This window comes from Gorilla gorilla, chromosome 15, assembly GCF_029281585.2.
Source record: "Gorilla gorilla gorilla isolate KB3781 chromosome 15, NHGRI_mGorGor1-v2.1_pri, whole genome shotgun sequence".
NCBI classification, from domain to species: Eukaryota; Metazoa; Chordata; class Mammalia; order Primates; family Hominidae; genus Gorilla; species Gorilla gorilla.
Genome location: NC_073239.2, coordinates 33,259,718 through 33,285,621, shown reverse-complemented (window position 1 = coordinate 33,285,621; position 25,904 = coordinate 33,259,718). Strand labels below are relative to the sequence as shown.

The window sequence follows — 25,904 nt, the reverse complement described above, 5'->3', positions numbered from 1 at the left end:
TCTTTTCTTCAGACAGGGTCTCACTGTCTTACCCAGGCTGGAGTGCAGTGGCTTGATCACAGCTCACTGCAGTCTCCACCTCCCCAGCTCAAGCAATCCTCCTACCTCAGCCTCCTGAATAGCTGGGACTACATGCATGTGCCACCACACTTGGCTAATTTTTTGATGTTTTGTTGAGACAGGGTCTCACTGTGTGGCCCAGGCTGGCCTCATACTCCTGAGTTCAAGCCGTACTCCGGCCTCAGCCTCCCGAAGTGCTGGGATTACAGGTGCGAGTCACTGCGTCCCTCCGAAACATTTCTTTGCTATTGCATCAAGCAGCCTCCTACCACTTCCCCTCTCCCAACTCATTTCAGCATCTCTTCAGGTTTTACTATGGTGCTGTATAGCCAATATTCCTTGGGGACTTATTGTCTGCATCCTTGTGTCTGTCCTGGAATAATAATCACTTAATTTATACATTGTGGGGCCGTTCACATGCATTTTCTTGTTAGGTCCTCACAATAACCCTGTAAGACCATTATGATCATGCTAATATTGAAGATGAAACCAGGACTTCAGAGGGACTGGCATGATTTACCCATGGATGCACAAGTACATGGCAGATCAGAGACTTGAATTGAAACCTCTAATTCCAGGCTAATCTCTTGAAATTCTGTTTGGAAGATGATGGACGATAGACTTCAACACATAGGGGTGAATTTTGTTGGCCCCAGAATCTGACAGTGCACTTTTCTTTGAGAGTGAGATGAGAAAGGAACCTAAAGGGGAGGAGGCAAATGTGCAGGGGTGCCAACAGACTATGATTATGCCCCCAATCCAGTCATCATGCCATGGTAATATCTTGGGAAAGCAGAACTGAAGCAATTGATTTGTAGCTTGGATGTTTTCCCTTGTGGTAAATGGCTAGCGTGATCTATCTAAGCCATGGTCTTATCAATTTCACCAAAGTCCTGAAGACTGACTTTTCAACACATTGCATTCATCTGCAACCGCGGATCCTCCAGAAAATGGTTTGTCCAGAAGGATGATGAGCAGGTCATCCTGAGATGATCTACCTGGGAAACCAAGTGAAAAGGCCTATACCCTCTTGGTGTCACCTAAGGAAGAGGGTGCCTAGACTGGCCAGCAGCAGTCTCCAGTTGGCCAGAGCTATCCTGTGGTGCAAAGCTGAGGCTGGGCCTTTAGTTGGGGTGGCCTCTCCAGGATGGCACATTTCAAGGCCCTTATGTGGTCAGCTTCTCTCCACATTGACACCTCTCTAATGACATCATATGACAATGAAGTCTTGGAGGAAGGCCCTCAGGTCAGTCATCGGCATCTGCCTTCTGGGAACACTAGTCCTCAGACTCTCCTCCTCTGGGTTTCAGTTCAGATCTCACCTCCCAACCATCCTGTCTAAAGTCTCCTTCACTGCTCTCTCCCCTCATCTACTTAGTTTCTTCACATCATCCTGCCGACTTCCATCACCAGCAAATGTCGAATCTATGGCAGGTTTATGTTTTTATTTATGTATTTTAACTGACTTATTTGTGTATCCCACTAGAACAATACATTCACAATATACTTGCAGAACTGTGCCTGGCGCATCATGGGAGCAGAGAACTTGTCCAGTGAATAGTTGTTGAAGAAAGGAGTAAAATCTCCCCCAAACCCTAAAGGCATCCTTTTCGTAGTGTGTGTCCCATAGGTATGGCTGCTGAGCACCAGGGCTGCTCACCATGCTCCCAAGAAGCAGAGTCAGGGAGGCAGACAGCAGGGTTTATTGAGGTGCACACCCATGTCTGAGCCCCAGCTCTCTCCGCCTTCTGTGGGGAGAAGCCCTCTGGTCTTTCTGAGAACCTTCAAACTCTGGACAGTTTATGTCTTGCCCGCACTTTCAGCTAACAGTGCAGTGCTGATCTTCTAGAGCCCAGAAACAGGAAAAGAGAGAGGCTCTATGTGGCCCCAGGTTTCTGCCACCTGACTTTTCACGGGCAGTCTTCCAGAGGTGGGTGGCAGTGCAGTGACCTCCACCCTAGGCTGAGGAGAGAAGGATCCAGTTCCTCACCGCCCCAGAGCCTAGTACCTGCTCCTGACAAAGCAGGGAATAATATTAAATATAAATAATTTATACAAAATGGCTTGTACAAAAAGCTGTAGGTTAGGGGGAGAAGACACCTCTGTGAGAGGTTGAGATGAGCAGAAAGGGCAGGAAAGGGGAAAGATACCCCCATTTCTCCTAGTCCCTTAACAAAGCCCTCCAGCCACCCAAGGCCTAAAGGGGGGCTTTGGCAGGCAGGGGAGGGGCAGAGCTGTGCCAAAGGACCTTCATGGAGCCAGGCTAGTGAGCAGGGTAGTGAATTGCAGGGCCTGCCCTGCCAGTTCTGTTACACACTGCACCATCTCTTGGATGGCAGGGCTGGATGGGTAGCCCAGGGCAGCTCCCTTGACAGCCAGCACAGTGGCCCGCAATGCCTGGCCCAGTGCTGTGCCTGCAGCCCTGACCTGTGCTCTCAGAGGGGCAGAGGCTGCCAGCCGGCCCAGGGTGTCCCCAACAAACACCAGGCGATGAGCAGCCACCACCACCCTCTTGCTGTGGGGCACGAAAAGGCGCGGGGGCTGATTAGCCTGGGTACTGGACATCAGGGCTGCCACGGCTGCCTGCAGGGCCGAGTAGTGGCTCTGGCATTGCCCAGCATAGAAGTACAGGAGCTGTAGATCTCCGGTGGACAGAACCAGTGGCTCCCCTGGGGACAGGGCCTCCTGAAGGGCAAGAGGAGTGGTCAGAGAGAACATTCTCATGAGTGCCATTTCCTCCCTCGCTTCTTTTCTCCTTCCTCTCTTTCTTCCCAAGGGCGATCCTTTTAGCTCTTACCTCTGCCCGTCGGAAAGTTTAGATTCTAGAGAGAGCAGCAGTGAAGCACCCACACTTGATATCAGATAGATCTGGATTCAAACAACCTCAAACTTGATTTCAGACAAGGCTTTGAACTTGGTTTCCTTAACTCTAAAACAGGGAGTCTAGGACTGCACTGTCCAATATAAACATAATGTGAACCACATGTGAAATTTTAGATGTGTTAGTAGCCACATTAAAAGTGGTAAAAAAAAAAAAACCCAATATATTTTATCTAACTCCAAATATAAAAATGTTATAATTTCAACATATAATCAACATGAAAATTATTGAGATTTTTCCCATACTGAGTCTGTAAAATCCAGGGTGCATTTTATATTTGCAGCATATTTCAATTTGAACTAGGCATATCTTGAGTGCTCAATAGCCATATGTAGCTAGTGGCTACTGTACTAGATAGTGCAGTTCTAGTATGTACCTCATGAGGCTGCAGTGAAGATCAATTGAGATAATATACAGAAAGGGCTTAGCACAGTGCATTTCACACTGTGAGCACCAGATGCGTGTTAACTGTGGCTATGATTAATACTAACACGTGCAGTGTGCCTAGCACAGGGTCTGGCACTTGGTAAATACCTGATAAATGGTAGCTATTGTGTTGCCACCATTCTACGCAGGGTTGAGGAAACCACCTCACTTTCTGAGGCCTGGAGAGATTAACTGACGGCTTCAAAGCCCCTGGCTTCTCAGTAGTGAAGCTGGGATTAGATGCCAGGTCTCTTAGGAGCCCAGGAATTCACAGTTGGAAGGAGGCTCAGAAGTCCCCAGGCCCAGCTCTGACCCCACAACTCAGAAACTTTCTGCTCTCCTGGCGGCTTGATTTTCTGACTCCTCTCCAACACATTCTTTCCCCTCTTTCTGAATTCCTAACATCTTCTTCCAAGGTCCAGTTCCTTCCTGTAGATTTCTAACTAGCCTCCGCTCTGTCCCTGGTTCCTGTGAACTCTCACTCCATCCTAACCTATTTCCTTCCACGGTTGATGGCTCAGTTCTTCTCCCAAGTCCCCACTCCTCCCTCCCCGGCCCCCTTCTCTAGCACCATTCCCGCCAGGGTCACCTGCGGCGCCGGCATCCCCCTCTCGGGCAGTTCAGGATCCCCTGTGCAGGCCTGATCCGGGGGCCTAGATCCCTGAGCTTTGTCCATGCCCTGCAGGAGGGGATCAGGTCTCAGTGTCGGGGTGGGGGAGCAGGACGGGGTGGCCTCTGTGGCCTTTCTGCCCCTTCCCGGACCCCCTTCCTTCCGAAGGACACTCCTGTTATCAGAGGTTGTAGTCCCTTGACTCCAGAGAGCTCTGGTGGCCCCAGGCTGGGTCTAGGAGGAACAGTGTGGCACTGGTACAAGTGTTGTGGCCAAGTACTGGGGTCCCAGGCTGCAGGGTAGAGGGAAGGGGGACAGAAGGGAGGCAGGGAGGCTCTGCCTCTGTGCCCTAGGTCTCCACACCCCTCCCCTTGGTCCCTCTGGGGTCCCTCCTGGTGGGGCTGCCAAGGGGCGCTCACCTTCAGGTGGACATAGTCATATTCCTCGGCCATCGGAATGCCCTCGTACTCATTGTGGTGTCCTGCTGGGTCATCCTCCATCTCCCTGCCCTCTGGATCCCCCTCGACCTTGGGGCCTCCATAGCCAGGCAGGCGGGGTGGGGGTGGGGGCAGAGGCCGGTCTTGGATGCTGCCCTTCCGGCCTGGGGCAGGAGAGGGCGCTGGGGAGGGGCTGGGGGCCTCAGGGACAGGCAGGGCAGGCAGAGGGCGGCGGGACAGGCTCTCAGCTGAGGGGAGCCGGGGCCTGTGTGGGGGTGGGGGGCTTCTGGCCAGAAGCTGGGCCAGGGTGTCCTGGTCATGGGAGGCCAAGGCTCCAGGGGGCTCTGGAGAAGGGGGAGCCTCTGGCCCCAGCAGAGGCACATCGTAGATCCCCTCACCAGTGCCCCCGCCCTCCCCGTCTGCCAGCAGTTCCTCGGGTGCTTCATACAAATTGAGTAAGGCTGACGCTCGTTTCAGGTTGGAGGGGGCAGCATAGATGGGGGGCCCTGGCTCCCGGCCTCCTTCCCACTCCAGATCTGGTTCCAGCTCTGCAGGTGGCTTTGGGGTCAGAGGCACATCATAGGGAGCATCATCCTCTCCAGGGGGCTGCGGGGCAACCCGGGTCAGAGGGTGGGAAAAGGAGGCAGGGCAGTCATAGGGGCCACTGGAGGGCACCCGGAGGGCGGTGGGGGGCACATCGTAGACCTGCGGACAGGAGTGGTCAGTCATCTGTCAGCTCAGCGATGAACCCTCCCTTGGGGCCATTTGTCTCCCACCCAACATACACAGGGACCTCTAGCCCTCACCTCCAAGGCATCTCTGGGAGCAGCCAGCTGGGTCCCACTAGCTCTGGGTATCTTGTAGATGAGGTCAGGAGAGGGTGGGCAAGGTCCAGCTGGAGGTCCTGAGGTTGGACAGGGCCGAGCTGGGGGCGGCACCACATACACCTGAGGGATCAAATAGATGGGGGGTCAGGAGGAACGGAGGGGGCGGTGATCAGATAATGTCTGAGTGCGAGGAGCTTAGAGACCTTCTAACTCTCCCTGTACCGAGAGGGCCACAGCTCAGAAAGGTTGGTAGACAGGTTTTGTCCAGCGCAGAGCAGTGAAGAGCTGTGGCCTCAGGGCTCTTCCTGCCCACCTGCTGCAGGCCCTGGGTGGGGCTAGTTGGGGAGGAATGGGGCTTTTCTGGCTTGGGGTTGGGGAGGCTCCCACTCTCACCTCCTGGTCCTCATTGCTGTGATCTGGGGCTGGATATGGTGAGCCAGGCTGGGCTGGGGACGCAGGACAGAGGCTGGGCTTGGGTGCTGGGCCAGCAGGCAAGAGCTTCACCCTGTTGGCGGGTACAATGCCCTGCTGGCCGTGTAGGGAGCAGAGGCACCAGCCGTCCAGTCCACCAGCGCCCTCTCTCTGCAGGACCCGTAGGACATCCCCTCGGCGGAAGGACAGCTCCTGGGGGGACTCAGCGGTGTTGTCATACAGTGCCCGGGCCAGCTGGGCCTGGTGGGGGAGGTGGGAGTGGGGAGAAGGGTCTTCAGACCCCTTTCAGGTCATGTCACCCCTGCTTAGAACCCTTCGGAGCTCCGCATTTCCCTCAAGCTAAAAAACCTGAACTCTGGATGCAGCTTTCTACCTGGGCCCTAGCTTCTCTCCAGCTTCACCTCTTGCATTCTCCCTCTTCCTTTCAGTTCCTTCAACTAGACCAGCTCTCCTCAGAGAGGCCGATTCTTTACTCTTCTCCCCGCCCCATTTTCTGTTTGTCTCCACCTATTGTTTCCATCCTTGTACTTTATACTATTTGTCTATTTGCTTCTTTTGTATCGATTTCTTCCCTTATACTGTAAACCCTATGAACACAGGAACGGCTATATTTCTAGTCCTTGCAATAAGGCCTGACCTGGAATTGGTCATTACACATGTTGAATGAATTTCTTCCAAAACATATGAAGCCCTGCTACAGTCTCTCATAGACCTTCTCTCTGTTCCCAAGTCATTATCCCTCACTAGCAAAAGGTTAGATTAAGCAGCCACAGAGACCTCTCATTCTGAGAGACTGGGAGAGGCCTAGTCCAGACAGTGTGCCTAGGCATAATAAGAAAGAAAACAGAAACAAAGCAATTGTTTTGCTCTCAGTCTGAGCAAATAAAGTTCTACCAGAAGAGGCTGAGGTTACCATGGAGAAAAGTGTGTATTCTTGTGTGTGTGTCACCACTGCCTGGGATCCTTCCAGCAGGCATCATCATTTAGCAATGGGCCCTTCCATTGCAGGACAGAGTGTGTCTTTGTGTGTGTGTGTGAAGGGGGTTGGCAGGCCAACCAAAAGGAAACATGTATCATCCTGTTTCCAGTCCTGTCTGGTGGGGGCTTATAAGCTTTTTCCATCAAGGGCCACAGGCTCAGGTAATAACTCACAGGTACCAAGTGCAAACAACGTTTCCAGACACTGTGCAAATCTTTGCATTAATCAACTCATCTCATTTAATTCTCACAACAACCTTACGAGGGAGGAACTGTCATTACCCCATTTTGGAAAGAAAACTGGAAGAGGGAGGTTAGTACTTTGTCTGATGCCATATCGCTGGCACAGCTTGTGGAGCATAATCTGAGCCCTAAGCTGCTTGATCCCAGAGCCTGCGCTCTCAATCACTTGTGCTACTGCTTCTCCACAATTACAAATGTAGGAATCTACTTAAAAGAAAGAGTAGTAACAGTGGCTCAGAGGGTCCCTAACTCAAAAGCAAGTCAAGCGCATAGGAAAGCCTTCTTATACCCTATTTCCCTTTCCTATAACCCTTCGCAGTGCTCTTGCTCCATGATGTCATTTGGTAGAATCAAGCTAAAACCACTCAAAACATACAATTACATTCAGCTTCAGTTTTGATTGCTAAATGATGATGCTTGCTGGTAGGATCCCAGGCAGTGGTGACTTACATGTAGTGTTGGAGAGCAGCTAGTTAGGCATTACTAGCCAGGTAGCCAAATGGACTGACTAATTCAGCAAAAAAATCTCAAGTTAAAGATCTCAGGCAGGCTGCCACCAGACCCTAGGGAGAAGGATGCCCTGCTAGAGTCAGCAGGAGTGCATATTCCTCTGAGCTGATGTTTCCCTCTGGTGGTGAGGTTGTCCGGCCTCTCATGGCTGGGTGATTTTAACAACAAATTGACCCCTCTTCTTGCCTGATTCCCAACTCACCAAACCATTTTCTGATTATATTTTGGTTTCTAAAGGATATTGTCCCACACAAAGAAATGTGCTAACCAGATGACACAAATTCCCGGTTAGTGCTGCACTTTTCTTTTTAGTTGTAAATTATAAATCAGTCTTTTGGATCTAGCCAGGGGATTAAAAGCACAGTTCTAGAGGCAGACCTGGGCTTGAGTCTTGGCTGTGTCTCTTTCTTTTAAAATTTTATTTAAAATATTTCTTTAGAGATCAGCTCTTGATCTGTGGTCCAGACTGGAGTGCAGTGGCACAATCATAACTCACTGTAACCTTGAATGCCTGGGTTCAGCCTCCTAAATACCTGGGATTACCGTTGCGACCCACTGCTTGGAGGTCTGTCCCTTTCTTTTTCTTTCTTTCTTTCTTTCTTTCTTTTTTTTTTTTTTGAGACGGAGTCTCGCTCTGTCGCCCAGGCTGGAGTGCAGTGGCGCGATGATCTTGGCTCACTGCAAGCTCCGCCTCCCAGGTTCACGCCATTCTCCTGCCTCAGCCTCCCGAGTAGCTGGGACTACAGGCGCCCGCCACCACGCCCGGCTAATTTTTTGTATTTTTAGTAGAGACGGGGTTTCACTGTGTTAGCCAGGATGGTCTCGATCTCCTGACCTCATGATCCGCCCGCCTCTGCCTCCCAAAGTGCTGGGATTACAGGCGTGAGCCACCGTGCCCTGCGAGGTCTGTCCCTTTCTAGCCAGGTTCCTTTGGGCAGATTGTTTAACCTTTCTGAGTCTCAATTTCCTTCTTTGTAGAATTCCATATGCGCATATCCATTTTCAGATAATAACGATACTACCTTCACAGGGTAGTTGTGAGAGTTGCATGAGATAACGCATAAAGAAACTATGACAAAGCGCAGCACAGGGCCAGGTGCAGTAAATGCTCAATAAATAATAGCTGTTATTAGACTCCTGTGAGTTTGATTAGCATAAATGCCCCTGACCCCAAAAAGAAAAATCTACGTTCTTGGGACTACAAAGCTGACCAGGTGGCTTCTGAACCAGTATCTCTATGCCAGAGTACTCCCAGAGGTACTCTATCTCCAGAGGGCCTCCTTCCCCACTCTGAGCTAGGGTTTCCTGGCCATCGTTACAGATTGAGTAACTAAAAGGAATTTGGGGCCAGGTGCGGTGGCTCATGCCTGTAATCTCAGCACTTTGGGAGGCTGAGGTGGATGGATTGTTTGAGCCCAGGAGTTTGAGACCAGCCTGGGCAACATGGCAAAACCCCGCCTCTACAAAAAATACAAAAAGCTGATGTGGTGGTGCGTGCTTGTAGTCCCAACTACTCAAGAGGCTGAGGTAGGTGGATCACCTGAGCCCAGGAGGTTGAGGCTGCAGCGAGCCGTGATTGTGCCACTGCACTCCAGCCTGGGTGACAGGGTGAGACCTTGTCTCAAAAAAAAAAAAAAAAAAAAAAAAAAAAATGGAGTTTGGTCTGAGAAAGAACCAAACTTGAACCTGTCCTCAAAGGGTATGGGAGGACATTGGGTGGCTCTGTGCTTCTCTTTCCAGTCTCTCTCCGAGAGTCCCCACTGAGAGGGGAACAGAAAGCAGGTGATGGCCTCGCTTCCCTGGGAATCTTAGGCAGGACCTAGAAGAGGGTGGAAAGGGAACAAAGCTGCCTGGATTCAGACTGCATAGACTGTAGAACAGAAAGCAGAGGTGGGGCTGTGGAGCGCTCCTCCCGGTGTTAGGACTGAGTTCTGTCCAATGGAGCCAAGCCTCTGGGCCCTGCCATTGCAGGACAGAGTTGTTGATGGACTGATTGATGATGGGTGTGACCACTCCTGCTTTATCCCCCAGCAGCCCAGCTGACTGGTGAGGGAATGGCCAGCCTAATGTGGGTGGCAGAGAGCCTCTGTGCTCTCTGGGAGGCCTCCTCCCACTGTCCCATCATGCCAGCTGTCTCCTCCCTTTGTCCCGATCCCTGGAAAGTGGCCTGAGGCTGGCTGACATCACCTCCCCTCCTCCCTCTGTCTTCTCTTTCTCCGTGCCTGATCTCCCTCCTTTGCTCTATCTCCCTTTTTTCCCTATCCCTCATCTCGAGATGGGCCTCCTTGGGTCCTTCAGCCTCCCGTTTTCCGTTTTCCGTGAGCCACTAGGTCCTTTCAGCCCCCTCCAAACCTTTTACTTGCCTCCCAATCACAAGCCCCTGCCAACCACCAGTGGCCATCTGTTCCCGCCCAAAAGGAGCAGACAGGACTCGGGCTACGCTTGCCCCCTCCCCTCCATTCAGGCGCAGCCTCTAGGAAGAAAAAGGAGAATGGGGAGGGGGCAGGGAAGAGGGGCGAGCCCGGAGCCAGGAGGAGCAGGGGATGAGGAGTGAGAGGGAGAAGGGAAACAAAAGTGAGAGGAGGGGGACACAGCCTCCTGGAGAAGAAAGGGACCAAGGAGAGAGACAAAGAGAGGGCAGAAATAAAGTGACAGGAGCGCAGGGCAGGCCGTGGAGGTCTCTCCCCGGCAGCCTCCACTCCCTGGTGGACTCACCGACGTGGCAATGGCCATGGCTTTGGCCTCCCGCGCAGCCTGCCTCAGGCCAGGCTCGGTTTTGCTGACTTCAGCGGTGGCTGCCCCGCACCATGGTCCGCGGCCTCTAGCCCCCAGCTGTGGCGCCTGAGTCGTGGCCTCCGCCAAGGTTGGAGGAGGAGAAAGAAAACCCACAAAACTTCCCAAATGAGAGGCAGGCTAGCCAGGCAGGAGGAGGAGCGGGGCGGGCCGGGGCGTCGCTGCGGGACGGCATCCAACGGCGCGCGCTGCGTGCTGTCCCCGCGGCCTCCCGGGCGCCACCGGCTCGGCCAGGCCCCGGGAGCTGCCCGCCCTAGGCCGCGGGGGCGCCCCGGGCTCGCAGGATCCGAAAATTCCCTTCCGGGGCCGGGGCGGGTGAGCAGGCGGGCGCTGGACTGCGCTCGACGCCTCTCCAGGCCGCTCAGGAGAGCCTCGAGGGCTGGGAGAAGCCGCCGGGGCGGTTGGGCTGGACGAGCGAGTTTAGGGGCCAACCGTCTCCACCCGCCGGCCGCGCTGCAGAGCGGTGCTCCCAGGGCTGGGGTCTGCGGCGACCCCGCTGGGAGGAAGGGAGAGCGAGAACTGAGACGCTTGCCCCAAGTTGCCTGGAGCCAAAGGCCCCCGAGAGCGTGGCCGTGGGGCTGGGTCGCTGGAGTGGCCGCTTCTGCCCAGACACTCGCACCCCGGCGGCGCGGCGGTTTTCACGCGCGCACTCACTCAGCGCGCCCGGGGGTCTGAGGTCGCCGCTACGGCGCCTCGCCCCGGGCAGCACCAACCAGCACGCAGGCACCCCTGGAACAGACGGGACGGCCTTCCCGACGCGCGGCCTGCGCCCAGGCGGCGGAGGGGCCCAGCCCCCTTCCAGTCCTCGGCTCCAGGGCGCAGGGCCACGAGCTCCCGCTCCCACCCTCGGCCCCTGGCACCCGGCGCCGGCTCCGCCGCCCCCTCTCACACGCACCCTTGGCAGGGCCCCGCGGGGCGCCCCAGAGCTTGGGGGCAGCTCCCAGGTGTCTCAGGGAAGGGAAAGAAAGGTCACGAAGCAAAAGAAGGAGCAAAGAGAAGGCGAAGGAGGAGCAGGGGCCCGGGTCCTGTGGACTCGCCTGGGCTGGGAGTGGGGACACTGAGAGGGCTGCGAAGGCTCCGGGGGTCGCGCGTGGCCCGCAGGCTCACCCCTGGCCCGCGGCTGCCCTTCCCTCCCCTTCCTGGGCTCCTGGCCCCTCTCAGTGCTGTTCCTTTCTCCTCCCCTCAGGCCCTCTCCTCTCCGGCGCGGGGCTCCGTCCTGGGGATTAAGAGAAAGGAGGGAGGGGAAAGGGGAGGGGAAGGGAAGGGGCGGAGGAGAAAGAGGGACGATCCTTCCAAAGGCGGGTGTTGAGTTTCAGCTCAGGACCCTCGGGTCCAACTGCCTGTGGTACCCCCCCACACCCCCCACCCCCGTCCCGCCCTGGCCCTGCCCCAGTCCCCGGCGCCTTCCTCCTCCGGACTCCGCTGCAGGCCTCGCTTGCGGTGGTCCGATCGGCTTTCTCCGGGAGCTTTCCTCTCCCCGCCACGCCCCCGTCTCCCCGGCCGTCCCCGCGCCTCTCGGCCTCCCTTTCATTAGCCCCACATCTGTCTTTCCCATGGGAGGGAGCGCGCGCCTTCCGCCCAGCGGGGCCCTTAGCAGAGCCTCTCCAATCCTCGGCGCCTCCCCTGCACAGGGTTCGCTGGGCCGTTCTTGCGGGACACAGGAGGGGAGTCTGGCGCTGGACATGGATTCTGGCCCTAGTGACAACATGAAGCAGGGCGTCTGGCCCCAGAGCTGCAGGCGGGCAGGTTGTGCGGCCTCTTACACTCCTCTGCCAGTCTGGGCCTGTCGGCCTCCTCAGCCTGGCTCACTCTTGCTGCTATGAGGAGAGGATTGGGCAGGACCGCTGGCACAAAAGTTGCTAGAACTCTTCCAGAGGAGCTGGGATCTAGCCCCGCCAGGAGTTTCCACTGAAAGGACGGTGCTCCTAGCCCCCTACAGCTCCTCTGCCCTGGGATAACTCCTTAGTGCGTGCTGCTTCCCCGGACCTTCCCTCTGGGACACACACATCAGGGCCTCTCAGGCTTGAGTAAAGCCTGCCTTCTTCCATTTTTGAGGTTCCTGGTATTTAAAAAGCAAGATGACAAACAGGATTGAAAGCTGTGGTATATTTTGGATGTTTACATTGAACAAATTAACGCTTCAAACACATACAATAGAGAATGACTCTGTGCATAACCTTATTTAGAGACAAGATCAGAAATGTAATATAAAGCCCTTGGTGAACTTGAGGCCCTGGACAGATAATCCCGCCTCAATATTCCACAGGCCCACACATCTAGGCATTTCCTAGGACAGTGTGGTCAGGACACCTGCCCCAGCTCCTTCCCCACTGTATTACCTGGGCACCTGTGAAGAAACCTCTGCTGGAAGGGTGTGGTGGAGCCTATGGGGTGGAATAGGGAGAGATTCTGGGATAAACATGGGGATGGGGATAAACTGTGTTGGCTCTAGGCTGGCTCTCCATGATGGAAGACTCCTGAATAGATTCCAACTCCACTGGGATGGTAGAGGAACTTTTAAATTTCCAGGGAGAGCTCCTGCTTCCCAGCTCCAGTTAGGTTGGAGGTGGCCCCTAGGGAAGATTTTCCAACCTCTTCCAGACCCCAGCCCTGGGGGACCTGGCTGCCAGGCACACGGATATCCAGCTGCTGGCGAATGACTTGGTGTGATCTCTGCCCAGGAGACTGCCAAGGCAAATTGGGGTCCAAGGTGGAGGTGGGCAGGAAACCCTGTCTTCAAAGATGAATGCTTTGACTGGCACGAGGGGAAATAGATGGAGGCCAGAAAAGGCTAAGGAGGAAGGAAGCTGCTAGGACCAGGCAAGGGTTGGCTTGGGAGATGGGCAGGCAGTTTCCCTGCCCGGGGAAGGATAGAAGAGGGACAGCAGAGGACAGACCAGTGGGAAATAAGGCTGCTTCTGGAATATCCAGGTGTGGAATGGAGCCAGTCAGAGTCACAAGTCAATCCTGCTTAACTAGCTGTGTGACCTTTGTCCAGTTATAGGGCATCCGAGTCTCAGGTCCTCCTCTGTGGCAGTGACTTTGGTGAGGAGTAAGCTTATGTAGATTGCCAGGCACAGTGCTCTTCTTCCATGGCTTTTCCTCTTTACCTTGGCTTCCCCTCTGACTTGTGCTTTCCAGAAAGCTGAATGTGTTCGTTGTTGAGGGCAGGTGAGGTTGGAGAAAACCCAGGCTTGGCAGGTAGCTGAGACCCTGGGTGGGTGGCGGCCTCAAGCAGTGGGTCTTCAAGGTTTGCCCTTGCCATATTCAGGGAGAAGAAGGGAAGGAACCCCTCTATTTGGCTTCCCGGGTCCCAGTCTTTTCTCCCATTCTTTCCCCTTCCCTGCAGGTCCAATGAGCTGGTTTTTTCCTCACCTGACCCCAAGACTTCCTGGACCTCTCCTTGTTTCTCCTGCTACCCAAAACTTCTTGGGTGCTCACCAATTCTTCAGTTCTCCTCTCTTTGGACCCATAGCACCTAGATTGCCTGGGTTCTGATCCTGGTTCTAACACTGGCTAGTTACCTTGGCCAAGTTCTGTGACTTCCTGGAGCCTCTGGTTCCTTGCCTGTAGAGTGGGAATGTTAATTGAACTTTTAGCATTTACTTGTTATGAGGATTAAGGGAATCCCAAGAACAGTATCAGGCCCATGAGGTGCAAATTTTGGACAAAGGCAACTACTATTATTGTTATTTGGTGATGGCCTTGTGGTGGCACTAGAATGTCAAGGACATGGTGCCTGCCCTCAAGAAACATATCATGTAGCTCATGCTTGAATCCAGTCAATACCTTCCCGCTGACTCTGGAATAAAATCCAAATGCTCTATGGTAGCCTGGAGGACCCTATGTGATCTGCTCCCTGCCCACCTCTTTCACCTCATCTTGTCTCCCTCTCCTCCTTATCTCTTGTTCAACATCTACACTGTCCTTTCTGTTTCTCAAATATGCCATGCTCTTTCCCACCTCTAGGACTCTGCATGTACTGCCCCCTCTGCCTAAACTACTTCCCCCAGACCCTTTCTGTCATCAGGTCAAATCCTGCATCCTCAGAAAGGCCTTTCCTGGCTTTCCAACTTAAAGTTGCCCTGCCTTCCTCTCCCCCACCCCCAGTAACTCCCTATCTCATAATGCTGTTTCATTTTCTTCATAGCACTTATTATTATCAGAAATTATCTTGTTTCCTTGTTTATCATCTGTCTCCTCCTAAAATGTAAGCTTCATGAGGCAGAGACCTTGTCTGGCTTGTCCTCCCCTGCATTTCTAGCAGTTAGAATAGTGCTTGGAACACAGTAGGTGCACAATAAATATTTGGTGAGTGGATAAGTGAACGAAGGCAGCCATGACTATAGGACAAAGCCGAGTAAGCTGAGGGGCCTCCTGGGGAAGGCTACAGCCCTGGGCTAAAGACATGGGTTTGTTGGGTTCTTTGTTCTGCTAACTCTGATTCTCCATGTGTCTCCCAGGGTCTAGACTGGGTTCTCCTTGAAGGCTGCTCCTGAGCCTAGGCATTTTTGTAGCTAAACCATTATCATCTACCAATCAGAAAGTGGGAGCACTGTTCTGGGGGCCTCCATCTGTGCCAGGTGTTCAACCTTTAGTTGCTGGATCATAGGGAAGTATGGTAAGGTGGTGTCCCAAGGCTGAGGGAAGCATCTACTTACCAGCAGGAGTAGAAGTATTTCAACATTTGGCGTTCGGTGCCTTAGCTTCACGTACAGTGAGTGCCGATGAGCTTCAGTAGACCCTGCTGAGTCGTGTGGATTCAGCACTATTTCAGGAGCTGAGGTCTGGAGCAGCTAAGCTGGTTGGCACCTTTGTGACCATCCAGGTTAATGTTCCCCCCAATCCCCGCCCACCCAAACCCACCCACTTCTACAATTGAAGAGGGAGGAGCAGAGAGAGGGCTCAAGATCCAGAGCTGGTCATTGACAGGGCCAAGACTTCAAGGCAGCAGGTGGAGACTTGCATATCTTCCTGAGAAGGGGCTGGGAAGACATATTCTCACTTTCTGTAAGCCCCAAGAGCCTTTCCAAGCCAAGATTGGGAAGTGTATTCCACCACATCTTCCCTGCCCTTTCCTGGCAGGTGCTTCTCTCTTTCCTCTGGGCCACAGGGACAGGAATCCCAGGAAGCTCTCTTCAACTGCCAGGTCAGGCCTAGGCAGGTGAAGACGTGCTGGGAGGGGACCTTGATGTCATGTGTCATGCAGACTATCCTTTGTTCCCGCCTCCAGCCTTCTCCCCATTGCCACCCCCCTATCCTCACACCCCCAAGGGTTCCCTGGAAGCTGAAGTGACTCAGGGATTCCAAAACTAGTCACCTCAGGAGGAAACCCCACTGGAAAATGTTTCTCATGACAGGGAGTCACCCTAAGGAGTCCCACAAAGTTGCTACTGAGATAAGGACAGAGGGTGAGCAAGTGGGGTGGGGTGGGGGCATGTGGCTCAGATCACAGGTTCTCAGGTCAGTCCTGGTCATCATGGGGGTGGGAAAAGCCAACCCTTCCTGGAGGGGTTCTCCCTCTGTCCTAGAGGGACACCCCAGAGGACTCTTCTGAAGGGCAACGTTCCTGGTGACCTAGGCTGGGTCCTCCCTGCAGCGTCAGCAAGTGAAACAGGTAGTTGGGATCACTTCTGGCTCCTTTGAACACCTCCTCCTGGGCAAGGGTCAAGATAGGAGATCTGAGCCAACTCCATTTCTACTACCTTCTTAGCCCTGAGGTTCTGATTGGTGAGAGTGAGACCCATAGGTATCCAGCTCTTCTGAAACGGCACTGCCTCCTAAGAGCCTGTTCTGGGATTGAGGTTTTCCCAGGAGCACCAGAAGCCACCTTGAGGCCATGTCTGCCAGACAAAAGGCTAGGAAAGGGAGCTAGTGCAGTGAATCCGAACAGCAGGGCTGGATACCTAAGTGGGCAGACACACCCTGTGGCCCTCAGCAGGTGCAGTTGAAACTTGTCCCAACCCAAGCCCAGGTGAGCAGGAAAGCATTCACTGTGGGGCTCCCCTTCCATTCACAGCCAACTAAGGGTAGGCACGGTGTGGCCCTTCCATGCCAGGAGGTTAGATGTGGAATTGGTCAGAGCTGGAATGGGAAACCAGCTCAGCCTCTTTCTTTGTGATCTTGGGTAAGTTACTAAATTTCCTTGGGCCTCAGTTTCCTCATCTGTAACATGGGGATAATAGTTTCCATGTCATAGTTTCATTGTCAGGATAAAATGAGATGATGCATGCCCAGGGCTCAGCACCATGCCTGGCACATGTAAGTGCACAGGAGCTGAGGCCAGCAGGATATGGAAGGGAGAGGACGTCTGCGAGTACTGGGGGCAGAGGGTGAGACAGTGAGAGTGGGGCCATGATACTGGCCTCATCACTGTTCCTGAGTGCCCCTGCTCTCCCAGCCACTACCTGCTTCTTCTGAGTGCCCTCCATCCCACAGTTCCAGGTGCCCCAAGACTCACCAGAGCAGAGCAGTTTCTCCCAATTTTCCAGATTGCCCTTTGACTTCATCACTTCTTTCTTTTGGGGCTGCTTTGCCCTAATGCATTGGAAAGATTCCTCTCACTTTGCAGTTTAAGTTATTCCTGGTTCCCTTTGTTTATTTCCTAGTCCTTGGTTACTAGAGGAGTATTTTCTAAGGGAAAGCACATGCAAATCAAGCCACATCATTCTAGGGGCAATGTCTGTGTATGGGTATGTTGGGTGGGTGTGGGGGATGAGGCAGGCCAATAGGCAAGCATGAAGAGAAGGACCTGGGGGGAAGGGCACACTGGCCCACTCTCAGCACAGTGTCTCCCAAGCAGGCTGGACCCGGCTGACCTGTGTCTTTGGGGTCAAGCCCAACTCTAAGCCTTTCTGGGGCACACATACACCCTCCTGGCTAACAGTGGCCCATGTTTCTGGACCTGCTGAGGCTGAGTGGGCTCACTTCATGGCCTGAAAGCAGTAGCTGACCCTGTCATGGGCTTGGTCCCCAAGGCTCTGTGAATGAGAGCAGGTTGGTTCCTGGAACTGAGACCTCCTTCCTGTTGGGTCTTAGGTGAGGCTGTTTCAGTTTCCCTCCTCTTCCTTGCTTCACCTTCTCATTTGTGCAATGGGGACACTCACCCACAGCTTCTTCCATCAGACCTTGCCCATCCAGCCGACAAACTTAGGAAGTCAGGGTCTTCCAGCAGCCCTGTGAGGGTAGGCTTGTATCCCCGGTGGGGGGCAGTGACTGGCGAGGGCAAGGGGGAGTTAGGGAGTGGGTCATGGACAATGGGGGAGAAGTCATAGATGATGGGGGTCATAGAATTTTGGGGTCATTGAAAATGTGGAAGAGGTCAGAGAACAAAGGGGATGGGAGTCAAAGGATGTCTAAGGGAAAGGAAATAATCACGAAGGTGGATGATCAGAGGGACACCTGGGAAGAGGGGAATGGTGAAACCAGACCCTGGATGGGGGGAGCAGGGATCATGGAAACGAGGCCTCTTGAAGGGAGGCCACAAGACATTTCCTAATTTTGGCTACCAAACCAACCAGGGAAATCCCGCTAATGCCAGTTCACAAGAACGCAGAACAGCAGACTGTTATTGCTTTGACCCCATGGCCAGAAAAATTCAAAGAGCAAAGTTTACCCAATCAGCTACCGGGCATATAATGATGGTCATCACAACTTCCATGAGTATTGCATCTTAAGCAGCCTTTGGAAATACTTTCAGAGTTTTTTTGGTTTTGTTTTTTAATCTCAAGTCACTCCCTAAAAAGATAGTGGAAATAAATTTGAATAAACAAAACAGGCTTGCTGAAAATAAAATCAGGACTCCTAACCTGCTCCAGTCAGCCTGCTTCCACGAGGCCTGTCAGTCAGTGCCCCACTTGTGACTGAGTGTGCAGTGCCCAGCATGTACCAGGTCAGTGCAGAGGGCTGCCTGAGGGCTGTGCTGAGAGGGAGAGGAGCAGAGATGCTGCTGAGGGTGGAGGGAGGCCAAGCTGCCAGGTTTGGGGCTGGGGGCCAAGTAGAGTGAGAAACTGGGATCCCAGGGGGAGGGTGCAGATGAGGGAGCGACCCAGATTAGGTGAGAACAGTTCTCTCATTAGCCTTTTCCTACAGGTGGTTGCATTCTTGGCAATGGTCATGGGAACCCACACCTACAGCCACTGGCCCAGCTGCTGCCCCAGCGAAGGGCAGTACCCCTCTGAGGAGCTGCTGAGGTGGAGCACTGTGCCTGTGCCTCCCCAAGAGCCTGCTAGCCTCCACCAGCACCCAGGATCCTGTAGGGCCAGTGAAGATGGACCCCTCAACAGCAGGGCCATCTCCCCCTGGAGATATGAGTGAGTCTGCTGCCCCTCCCAAATGCCTGCACATGCTCCCCTGTGTGTGCTGGTCAGGGTATGCGTGAGGGACCAGGGCAATTCCAGCTTACCTTCCTATTTTGATCTCATAGGGGCTGTAAAGGTTTGGGAGTTAGACAAGGTCTGTATTTGAGTCCTAGCTCTGACTCTCATTGGATGATCTTGAGTCAATTCAAGTTTTCAAAACTCAGGGGTTTTTTTTTTTCACCTGCAAAATGATATAATGCCCCATAGGCTAATGTGCAGATCCAGTGAAATATAATGTATGTAAAAGTCTGTATTTATGTTGGTTCTCTCCTTTTCTTTTAAAACATCCCTATAATGGCCCATGTTTTTTCTGGGTAAAATATTAGGGAATAATGGCATGATACAGGCATGAAGCATCCCAATACCAATTGATACTGCCCTGGCCGTGAATGGGTTAGTTATAAGCATGCTAAAGGAGTGAAACCCTTAACTTTTGGGGGCAGCTGGCTGGCTGGAGCTGTGGACTGGATATCTTTGATCATGATCATGGGTACTGTATTCTTTCACTCAGTGTGCCACATAAATATTATAGTTCTCTATTTGTGCCATGATATGAAAAATATTAGGAAGTGCTGAAATATGAATGATGAAGCAAAATATTAAAAACTAGGGTCTTAGGGATTCCAGACACGTGATTTCACTTCTTCCTTCTAGTTCTGTCTTAGCATTGGCTTCGGGGGTAGATGGAGAAGTTCAGTGGTGGGGAGGGGGTCAGATTTAGCTGAGATTGGATCTAGTGTGGACACTACAGGTCATGATTCTTTGGAGGGGTCTCAGAAGCTGGCTGGGTCCTGGGTCAAATCAGATGGCATGGGAGCTTCTTAGGGGAGGCGGGTGCCAGAGGTTAACTCAGCTGTCTTCCAGACCCCTTGCTGGGAGTCTGTGAACCCGAGGACCACTCAGGTGGCTTTCCCCAAAGTGTGTTCTGTGCAATGCTCATCCCATGAGCTGCTTCTCAGAAAAAAGTGATGCCGGGTAAACTTGGGAAAGACTGCTCTATCTGCTACCCCTTGGAGATTCGTACTGTCATTGTACATTAAAGTCTGCAAGAAGTCTGTAGAAAGTAAACCATTAAACTAGTGTTTCCCAAATTCATTTAAGCACCCAACAGGTGCAGCTGATTTATTAGGGAACCCACTTTGGGAAGTGATGTGCTAGCTAATTCCATTTGCCAGGGCTTGTCTGTGTGGGGAATGGTCCCACAAGCTGGAGACTGTCGCCTGCCAGACTAATGGAGTCGCAGACCTGTGGGACATCTACTTTTCAGTGTTTTTCATCTTTCTTTCTTTCTTTTTTTTTTTTTTTTGCCATGAAATCCTTTCAGAATAAGTAAATAAGTCTTCCCATGCACTCTCAAGTATGCTCATAATATAAGCTTGCACAGCGTCTGGAAGAATGTGCAGGAAATAGTTGAGGATAGCTTCTTCTGGGGAGTGGGGCTGGTAGGGAGAGACTATTAGCTTTCACTCTTTATACTCTTTAATACTTGGATGTCAGAGTGGTTTTTACTTTTGCAATAATGCTATAATAATAATAGAAACACCACCTAAAGTCCGGCCCGGTGGCTCATGCCTGTAATCCCAGCACTTTGGGAGGTCGAGGTGGGTGGATTACCTAAGGTCAGGAGTTCAAGACCAGCCTGGCCAACCATGGCCAACATCGTGAAACCCCATCTCTACTAAAAATATGAAAATTAGCTGGGTATGGTGGCGGGCATCAGGAGAATCGCTTGAACCCAGGAGGTGGAGGTTGCAGTTGAGCCAAGATCGTGCCACTGCACTCCAGCTTGGGTACTCCGTCTCAAAAAAGCAAAAACAAAAAATCAAAAAACAAACAAACAAAAACACCTAAAGTGTAATCATTACAATAAGAAACCTCATGCTGAGTCAGATAGAAGCAGTGCTGGTCAATGGAGGCTAAGGCAGGAGCCTGCTCACCCTCCCCTGCCTCCCTCAGGGTCCCAGGACCAGTTGGAAAGCATTCTGTCACCTGCTACCCTCATTTACAGTGGGGAAAATTTAATAAAGGAGGGAGGTGACTTGTTCAAAGTTACACAGCAAGTGGGTTCAGAACTGAGACAAGAGGCCAAGGCCCCAGACGGACCATTTCCTTCTTCTGGCACTCCCATGCCACCCCACCCTCTCTGTTTCTGGCCCATCTTTCCAGGGCCTGACAAGTGCCGCCCCCACAGGTTGGACAGAGACTTGAACCGGCTCCCCCAGGACCTGTACCACGCCCGTTGCCTGTGCCCGCACTGCGTCAGCCTACAGACAGGCTCCCACATGGACCCCCGGGGCAACTCGGAGCTGCTCTACCACAACCAGACTGTCTTCTACCGGCGGCCATGCCATGGCGAGAAGGGCACCCACAAGGGCTACTGCCTAGAGCGCAGGCTGTACCGTGTTTCCTTAGCTTGTGTGTGTGTGCGGCCCCGTGTGATGGGCTAGCCGGACCTGCTGGAGGCTGGTCTCTTTTTGGGAAACCTGGAGCCAGGTGTACAACCACTTGCCATGAAGGGCCAGGATGCCCAGATGCTTGGCCCCTGTGAAGTGCTGTCTGGAGCAGCAGGATCCCGGGACAGGATGGGGGGCTTTGGGGAAAACCTGCACTTCTGCACATTTTGAAAAGAGCAGCTGCTGCTTAGGGCCGCTGGAAGCTTGTGTCCTGTCATTTTCTCTCAGGAAAGGTTTTCAAAGTTCTGCCCATTTCTGGAGGCCACCACTCCTGTCTCTTCCTCTTTTCCCATCCCCTGCTACCCTGGCCCAGCACAGGCACTTTCTAGATATTTCCCCCTTGCTGGAGAAGAAAGAGCCCCTCGTTTTATTTGTTTGTTTACTCATCACTCAGTGAGCATCTACTTTGGGTGCATTCTAGTGTAGTTACTAGTCTTTTGACATGGATGATTCTGAGGAGGAAGCTGTTATTGAATGTATAGAGATTTATCCAAATAAATATCTTTATTTAAAAATGGCCTAATCTCTATTTGGCATCCGTGGTGCCTGAACATCTCGCGGTCTCCCAGCCTGTCCCTTCTCCTTTCCACCATTGGCCCTCACCTCTGTCCACCCTGCCAGCTCTCTCCGCCCTTCAGAGTTTCCGCTGCACCCTCCCGTCCTCTCCCATCTCTGTCTCCCTGGCCCATCCTGAACACCAGGGTGGGGGCTAGGCCGCGCTCCCGGCATGCTGGAGAGACAGAGGCCCATTGAGGCATTGCAGCAGGCACAGAGCGCCCCCTTGTCCCCCAACAATCCGCCTTTGTCCTCCAGTCCTGGCTGCTGCAGCTTGGTCCTGGGGGTGCTGCCTGGGCTGGGCTCCAGCTCACACCCTCCCTAAAAGGAAATGGGAGAAAGGACCGGCCAAACAAGAGGGTTAAGGTTAGAGAAGGGGGACACAAATGTCTTCAGGCTTAGGTCCCTGGGGGCTCCCAGTCCTGCCCCTGTTCCTCTACTCACGTCCCAGCTCCTCCCAGTTTCTTTTCGCACCTCCTCCTCTCCCCTTCCTTCTCTATTCCAGGCTGGGTTGGGCTCTAAGCAAGGGGAGGGATTAGAGCCTCCTTCCTCTCTGCCCCTCCCCATGGGTCTCTAGGGGGCTGGTGCAGGCAGCAGCAGAGGCACTCTGGGCAGCTGGGTGAGGGCCCATCTGGGCAAGGCCCCCAGCGCCTGCCTTCTCTCCCGGGGCCCTGTGGGCAAGCCTCCTGCTTCACTTTCAGGTTTCTCGAAGTGCCTTCTTGCTCCTGTCTGTTTCCCCATCCTGCCAGATTTCTGTTTCTCTTGCTGGGCTTTTGGCAGTAGGGGGCTGTGTTGGTGGGCCCTACGAAGATGCTCAGTGCTCGAGATCGCCGGGACCGGCACCCTGAGGAGGGGGTAGTTGCAGAGCTCCAGGGCTTCGCGGTGGACAAGGCCTTCCTCACCTCCCACAAGGGCATCCTGCTGGAAACCGAGCTGGTAACAGCTGCCTCCCAACCTGGTGCCTCCATCTCCCTGACCCCCGGCTCCTGGCCAGCCTTATGCCAGCCCCCAGCTCACCCTTCAGTAGCCTCCTTCCCCAGGCCCTCTGGACACCTCTCCTGCCCCCAGCTGCCCCTTCTTCGTCTCCTACTCTGCCTTCTTGCTGCCTCTCCACCCGGAGACATTTACAGCAGGTTTCAGTTGCAGCAGGAAGGACTGCAGTTAGACAGGATGACTTTTTGGGACATTGAGGAAGCTTGAGACATAGGGATGGGACAGGGGCAATGACAGCCTCTAACATGGCCACTTCTCAGCATGTCCAAGAAGTCTAACTATCAAAAAGGGCAGACTTCCTGCAACTGCACTTTATCTGTGGTCTGCTGCCCAGAAACATCTCTTCTCAGGAAAGGATCTTCCCCTGGTTACTTAGCAAGACCACAGTGTAGAGTTAAGGCCTCTGCACGTATGCCACCCTAGGTCATCAGAGCTAAAGGGGCTCCCAGAAACCACTGGGCAGCATTTGCCTTCTCTCTTGGCATGGAATCAAAGGCTCTGGTCCTTGTCAGGGGGCTTTCAGGCATCTGGGGGTGGGGAAAGCATTATGGGGCAGGGGGCTCCTCTTGGTCCCTGTGGAGTCGGGTCTCTGTGGGCACAACTCCAGGGGCTGGCGTTCACACTGTACCTATGAATTACTGTGGGATAGTGCTCCTGGGAGCCGTATGGCTTGGCCAGACTGCTGGGGTTGCTGGGTGAGCAGAGTGGGAGGCCGGAGACTGCCCTTGACCGGCAAATGCCCTGCAACGGTGGCTCCTGACACCAGGGGATAGGGAGATGTGCCAGAGTCCTTCCTCCCCTCCAAGGACAGGTAGTAGGTGCCAGCCTAGGGGAGCTTCCAAGGAGGGGAAGGCAAAGCCCTGGCCCCTGCCTGTGTCCCCTTCCTGGCATGTTCCACATGCTCGGTCCTGCAGGCCCTGACCCTCATCATCTTCATCTGCTTCACGGCCTCCATCTCTGCCTACATGGCCGCGGCGCTACTGGAGTTCTTCATCACACTTGCCTTCCTCTTCTTCTATGCCACCCAGTACTACCAGCGCTTCGACCGGCTTAACTGGCCCTGTCTGGTGAGGAACCCTGACCCCTAGCCCAGTTTGGGGCCCTTCCTTCTCCTCTAAATGATGCATTTTCCTTTCCTCCCCGAGCTTCTTTCCATTTCCACACCACAGCTGGGCTTTGTCCCATGCTATGCCCTGCACTCAAAGGTGTGCTTTGACTCACACTGATTTCACAGCTGCAGGGCCACGGGCAATCAGGAGGACCACATCCGCTAGATCTACTCTCCCACTCAGCAAAGGTCCAGCCCCAGCCCTGGCCTGGCTTGACCCCCCGGGCTGGCATACTCCAGCCGCTGTCCCCTGGGCTCCAGCCCCAGCGCCTGGCTTCTGGTCCTGGTTGCTCTGGTTCATCTGCTTCCACTCCCTGGGTAGCAGTGTGAGCGCTCTGTCTCTTGAATGTGCTTCATATTGTGTGAGGGGTATCCCGTGGAGGGGTTCAGAATCCCTCAGGGTCGGGCTGCTGGCTAGCCTGGAAAACTTCAGGGCAACGCCCCCTGCCTTCTGAGGTCCTGTTAACCCTGCACCCCTGGCCCCCAGGACTTCCTGCGCTGTGTCAGTGCCATCATCATCTTCCTGGTGGTCTCCTTTGCAGCTGTGACCTCCCGGGATGGAGCTGCCATTGCTGCTTTTGTGAGTTCAGCCCTGCAGGACTCCTTAGCCCCTCAGGAGCTCAGGCTGGTGCTTGCACACTTTCTGTATCAGAAGCCACAGCCAGGGCTTGGGGTTCTGGCTTGCACCTCGCCCTATACCTTAACCCAATGGCCCTATAGCCTCTGTTTTGCCATCCCCACTCCCACTCCCACAGGTTTTTGGCATCATCCTGGTTTCCATCTTTGCCTATGATGCCTTCAAGATCTACCGGACTGAGATGGCACCCGGGGCCAGCCAGGGTGAGTGCCTGTGCTCTGTGGAGAGGAGATGCCCTCCCCACCCTAGCTACCCATCCTGATGTGGGTCCCTACCTGGCTCCATCCTCACAGGGGACCAGCAGTGACTCTGGGGCTACCTGGCTCCTAGGCCCAGCCAGCCAGAGAGGACAGTGGAGCCCAGACACGTCTCCTTGGGATTCACTAGCCCCCAGCCCGCCAAACCCCACCCCAGCCCTACAGAGCAGTCTGGCCTGAGACGTCACTGGGGACTTATCTGTGGAGCCTGGTGCTCCAGGATGTGGCTCCTCATGAAGCTCTGGCCAGAGGAGGGGAACTTATCGGCGGGGGCGGAGGGGGGGGGGGGTGGAGAGGAGGAATCTGGGCCTCTAAGTCATTCCCAAATTAAAATATTCAAATTCTACTGGTGAGTCTCTTTCTTCCCCAGAAATTAGGCAGGTCAGGAATGTCAAGGAGTATTCATGGGAATGTTGCCAGAGCAGGTCGTGGTCTCTCTCTGGGACTGGGTCTGAGCAGTGAGGATGTGGGGGCTAGCCAGACATCCTCCAGCACAAAACTTTTACGCTACACCTCTGTGTGCATGGCCACTTTGTGGTGTGCCTGGTGGCTGGGCATCTGGAGTTCTGTGTCTGAGAAGGCACAGCCTTCCTCATGGGAGCATGCATGCACCACCACACCTGTTCCCGCAGGTTAGTGGGCTGGAGGCCAGGTGCTTGCCTGGGGCGTGTGCAGAGCTCCCCCTTGTGGTGTGGGGAAGACTTGGCCCACAGGACGCAGGGAGAGGGCAGCCTGAGGTATCAGAGGAGGGAGAGATTTCCCAAAATGCGAATGCTGGGAGAGCCGTTGATTATCAGCTGGTCCAATGCCCTCATTTCACATAAGAGAAAACAGGCCCAGCCAGGGGAGGTGAACTCATTTGTGACAGAGCTAGGGCCAGAACGCAGCTCTTCTGACACCTAAGTGAGTGTTCTGGATACTGTACTGAGCCTCCTTGTAGCTCAGAAAAGAATGGCCAACTCTTCCCTCCACTGCGGGTCCACCTTCCCAGCTTGCCAGCTCCTCAGCACACATTTCCTGAGCATCTTCCATGCGCACTGTGCTGGGCGCCAGGGCCTCAGAGGTGACAGGGGGGCCTGCCCTTGAGCACTCACAGGCTAGGAAAGAGACAAGCTGGTCAAGAGTTCCCCACAGTGAATGCTATGGGAAGGCTCAGGGGAGTTTGGAGCAGACACTGCCACAGCCCGGGAGTCAGCCCTGCTGGGCTGAGACAGACAGATGTGCAGCCAGACGTTCCTGCCCAGCCCGAGGAGCCCAGCATGGCCTGGCTCAGCAGCTCCATCCCAGCTGACGTGCTATCTCCTGTGGCTGATGTATGTGTGTTCCCGCCCTGAGATACAATCC

The 25,904-nt window shown here is 53.9% G+C and overlaps 3 protein-coding genes across 7 annotated transcripts; 2 read left to right on the top strand and 1 right to left on the bottom strand.

The window, feature by feature from the left end:
- Window positions 1-1,486: 1,486 nt before the first annotated feature.
- EFS (embryonal Fyn-associated substrate) lies at window positions 1,487-10,699 on the bottom strand. Of its 2 annotated transcripts, XM_004054963.5 has the most exons (6): window positions 10,120-10,699; window positions 5,635-5,913; window positions 5,221-5,361; window positions 4,397-5,119; window positions 3,957-4,046; window positions 1,487-2,745 (listed from the first exon to the last, which is right to left on the bottom strand). In XM_004054963.5, exons 1-6 carry the CDS (start codon window positions 10,135-10,137, stop codon window positions 2,311-2,313), a joined length of 1,686 nt encoding a protein of 561 aa, XP_004055011.3. In that variant the 5' UTR covers window positions 10,138-10,699; the 3' UTR covers window positions 1,487-2,310. The 2 variants fall into 2 exon arrangements, with proteins under 2 accessions (XP_004055011.3, XP_055218332.1); XM_055362357.2 differs by lacking the exon at window positions 5,635-5,913.
- A 7,222-nt stretch (window positions 10,700-17,921) lies between these two features.
- IL25 (interleukin 25) lies at window positions 17,922-21,527 on the top strand. Of its 2 annotated transcripts, XM_063698339.1 has the most exons (3): window positions 17,922-18,088; window positions 18,289-18,509; window positions 20,749-21,527. In XM_063698339.1, the coding sequence occupies exons 1-3, from the start codon at window positions 18,080-18,082 to the stop codon at window positions 21,002-21,004; spliced, it is 486 nt and encodes a 161-aa protein (XP_063554409.1). In that variant the 5' UTR covers window positions 17,922-18,079; the 3' UTR covers window positions 21,005-21,527. The 2 variants fall into 2 exon arrangements, with proteins under 2 accessions (XP_063554409.1, XP_018865227.3); XM_019009682.4 differs by having other exon boundaries at window positions 17,922-18,509.
- A 309-nt stretch (window positions 21,528-21,836) lies between these two features.
- On the top strand, window positions 21,837-24,906 carry CMTM5 (CKLF like MARVEL transmembrane domain containing 5). Of its 3 annotated transcripts, none has more exons than XM_063697780.1 (6): window positions 21,837-21,931; window positions 22,315-22,501; window positions 23,473-23,625; window positions 24,154-24,246; window positions 24,422-24,506; window positions 24,597-24,830. In XM_063697780.1, exons 2-6 carry the CDS (start codon window positions 22,376-22,378, stop codon window positions 24,608-24,610), a joined length of 471 nt encoding a protein of 156 aa, XP_063553850.1. In that variant the 5' UTR covers window positions 21,837-21,931; window positions 22,315-22,375; the 3' UTR covers window positions 24,611-24,830. The 3 variants fall into 3 exon arrangements, with proteins under 3 accessions (XP_063553850.1, XP_063553851.1, XP_004055015.1); XM_063697781.1 differs by lacking the exon at window positions 21,837-21,931 and adding an exon at window positions 21,956-22,184; XM_004054967.4 differs by lacking the exons at window positions 21,837-21,931; window positions 24,154-24,246 and having other exon boundaries at window positions 21,959-22,501; window positions 24,597-24,906.
- The last annotated feature ends 998 nt before the right edge of the window (window positions 24,907-25,904 follow it).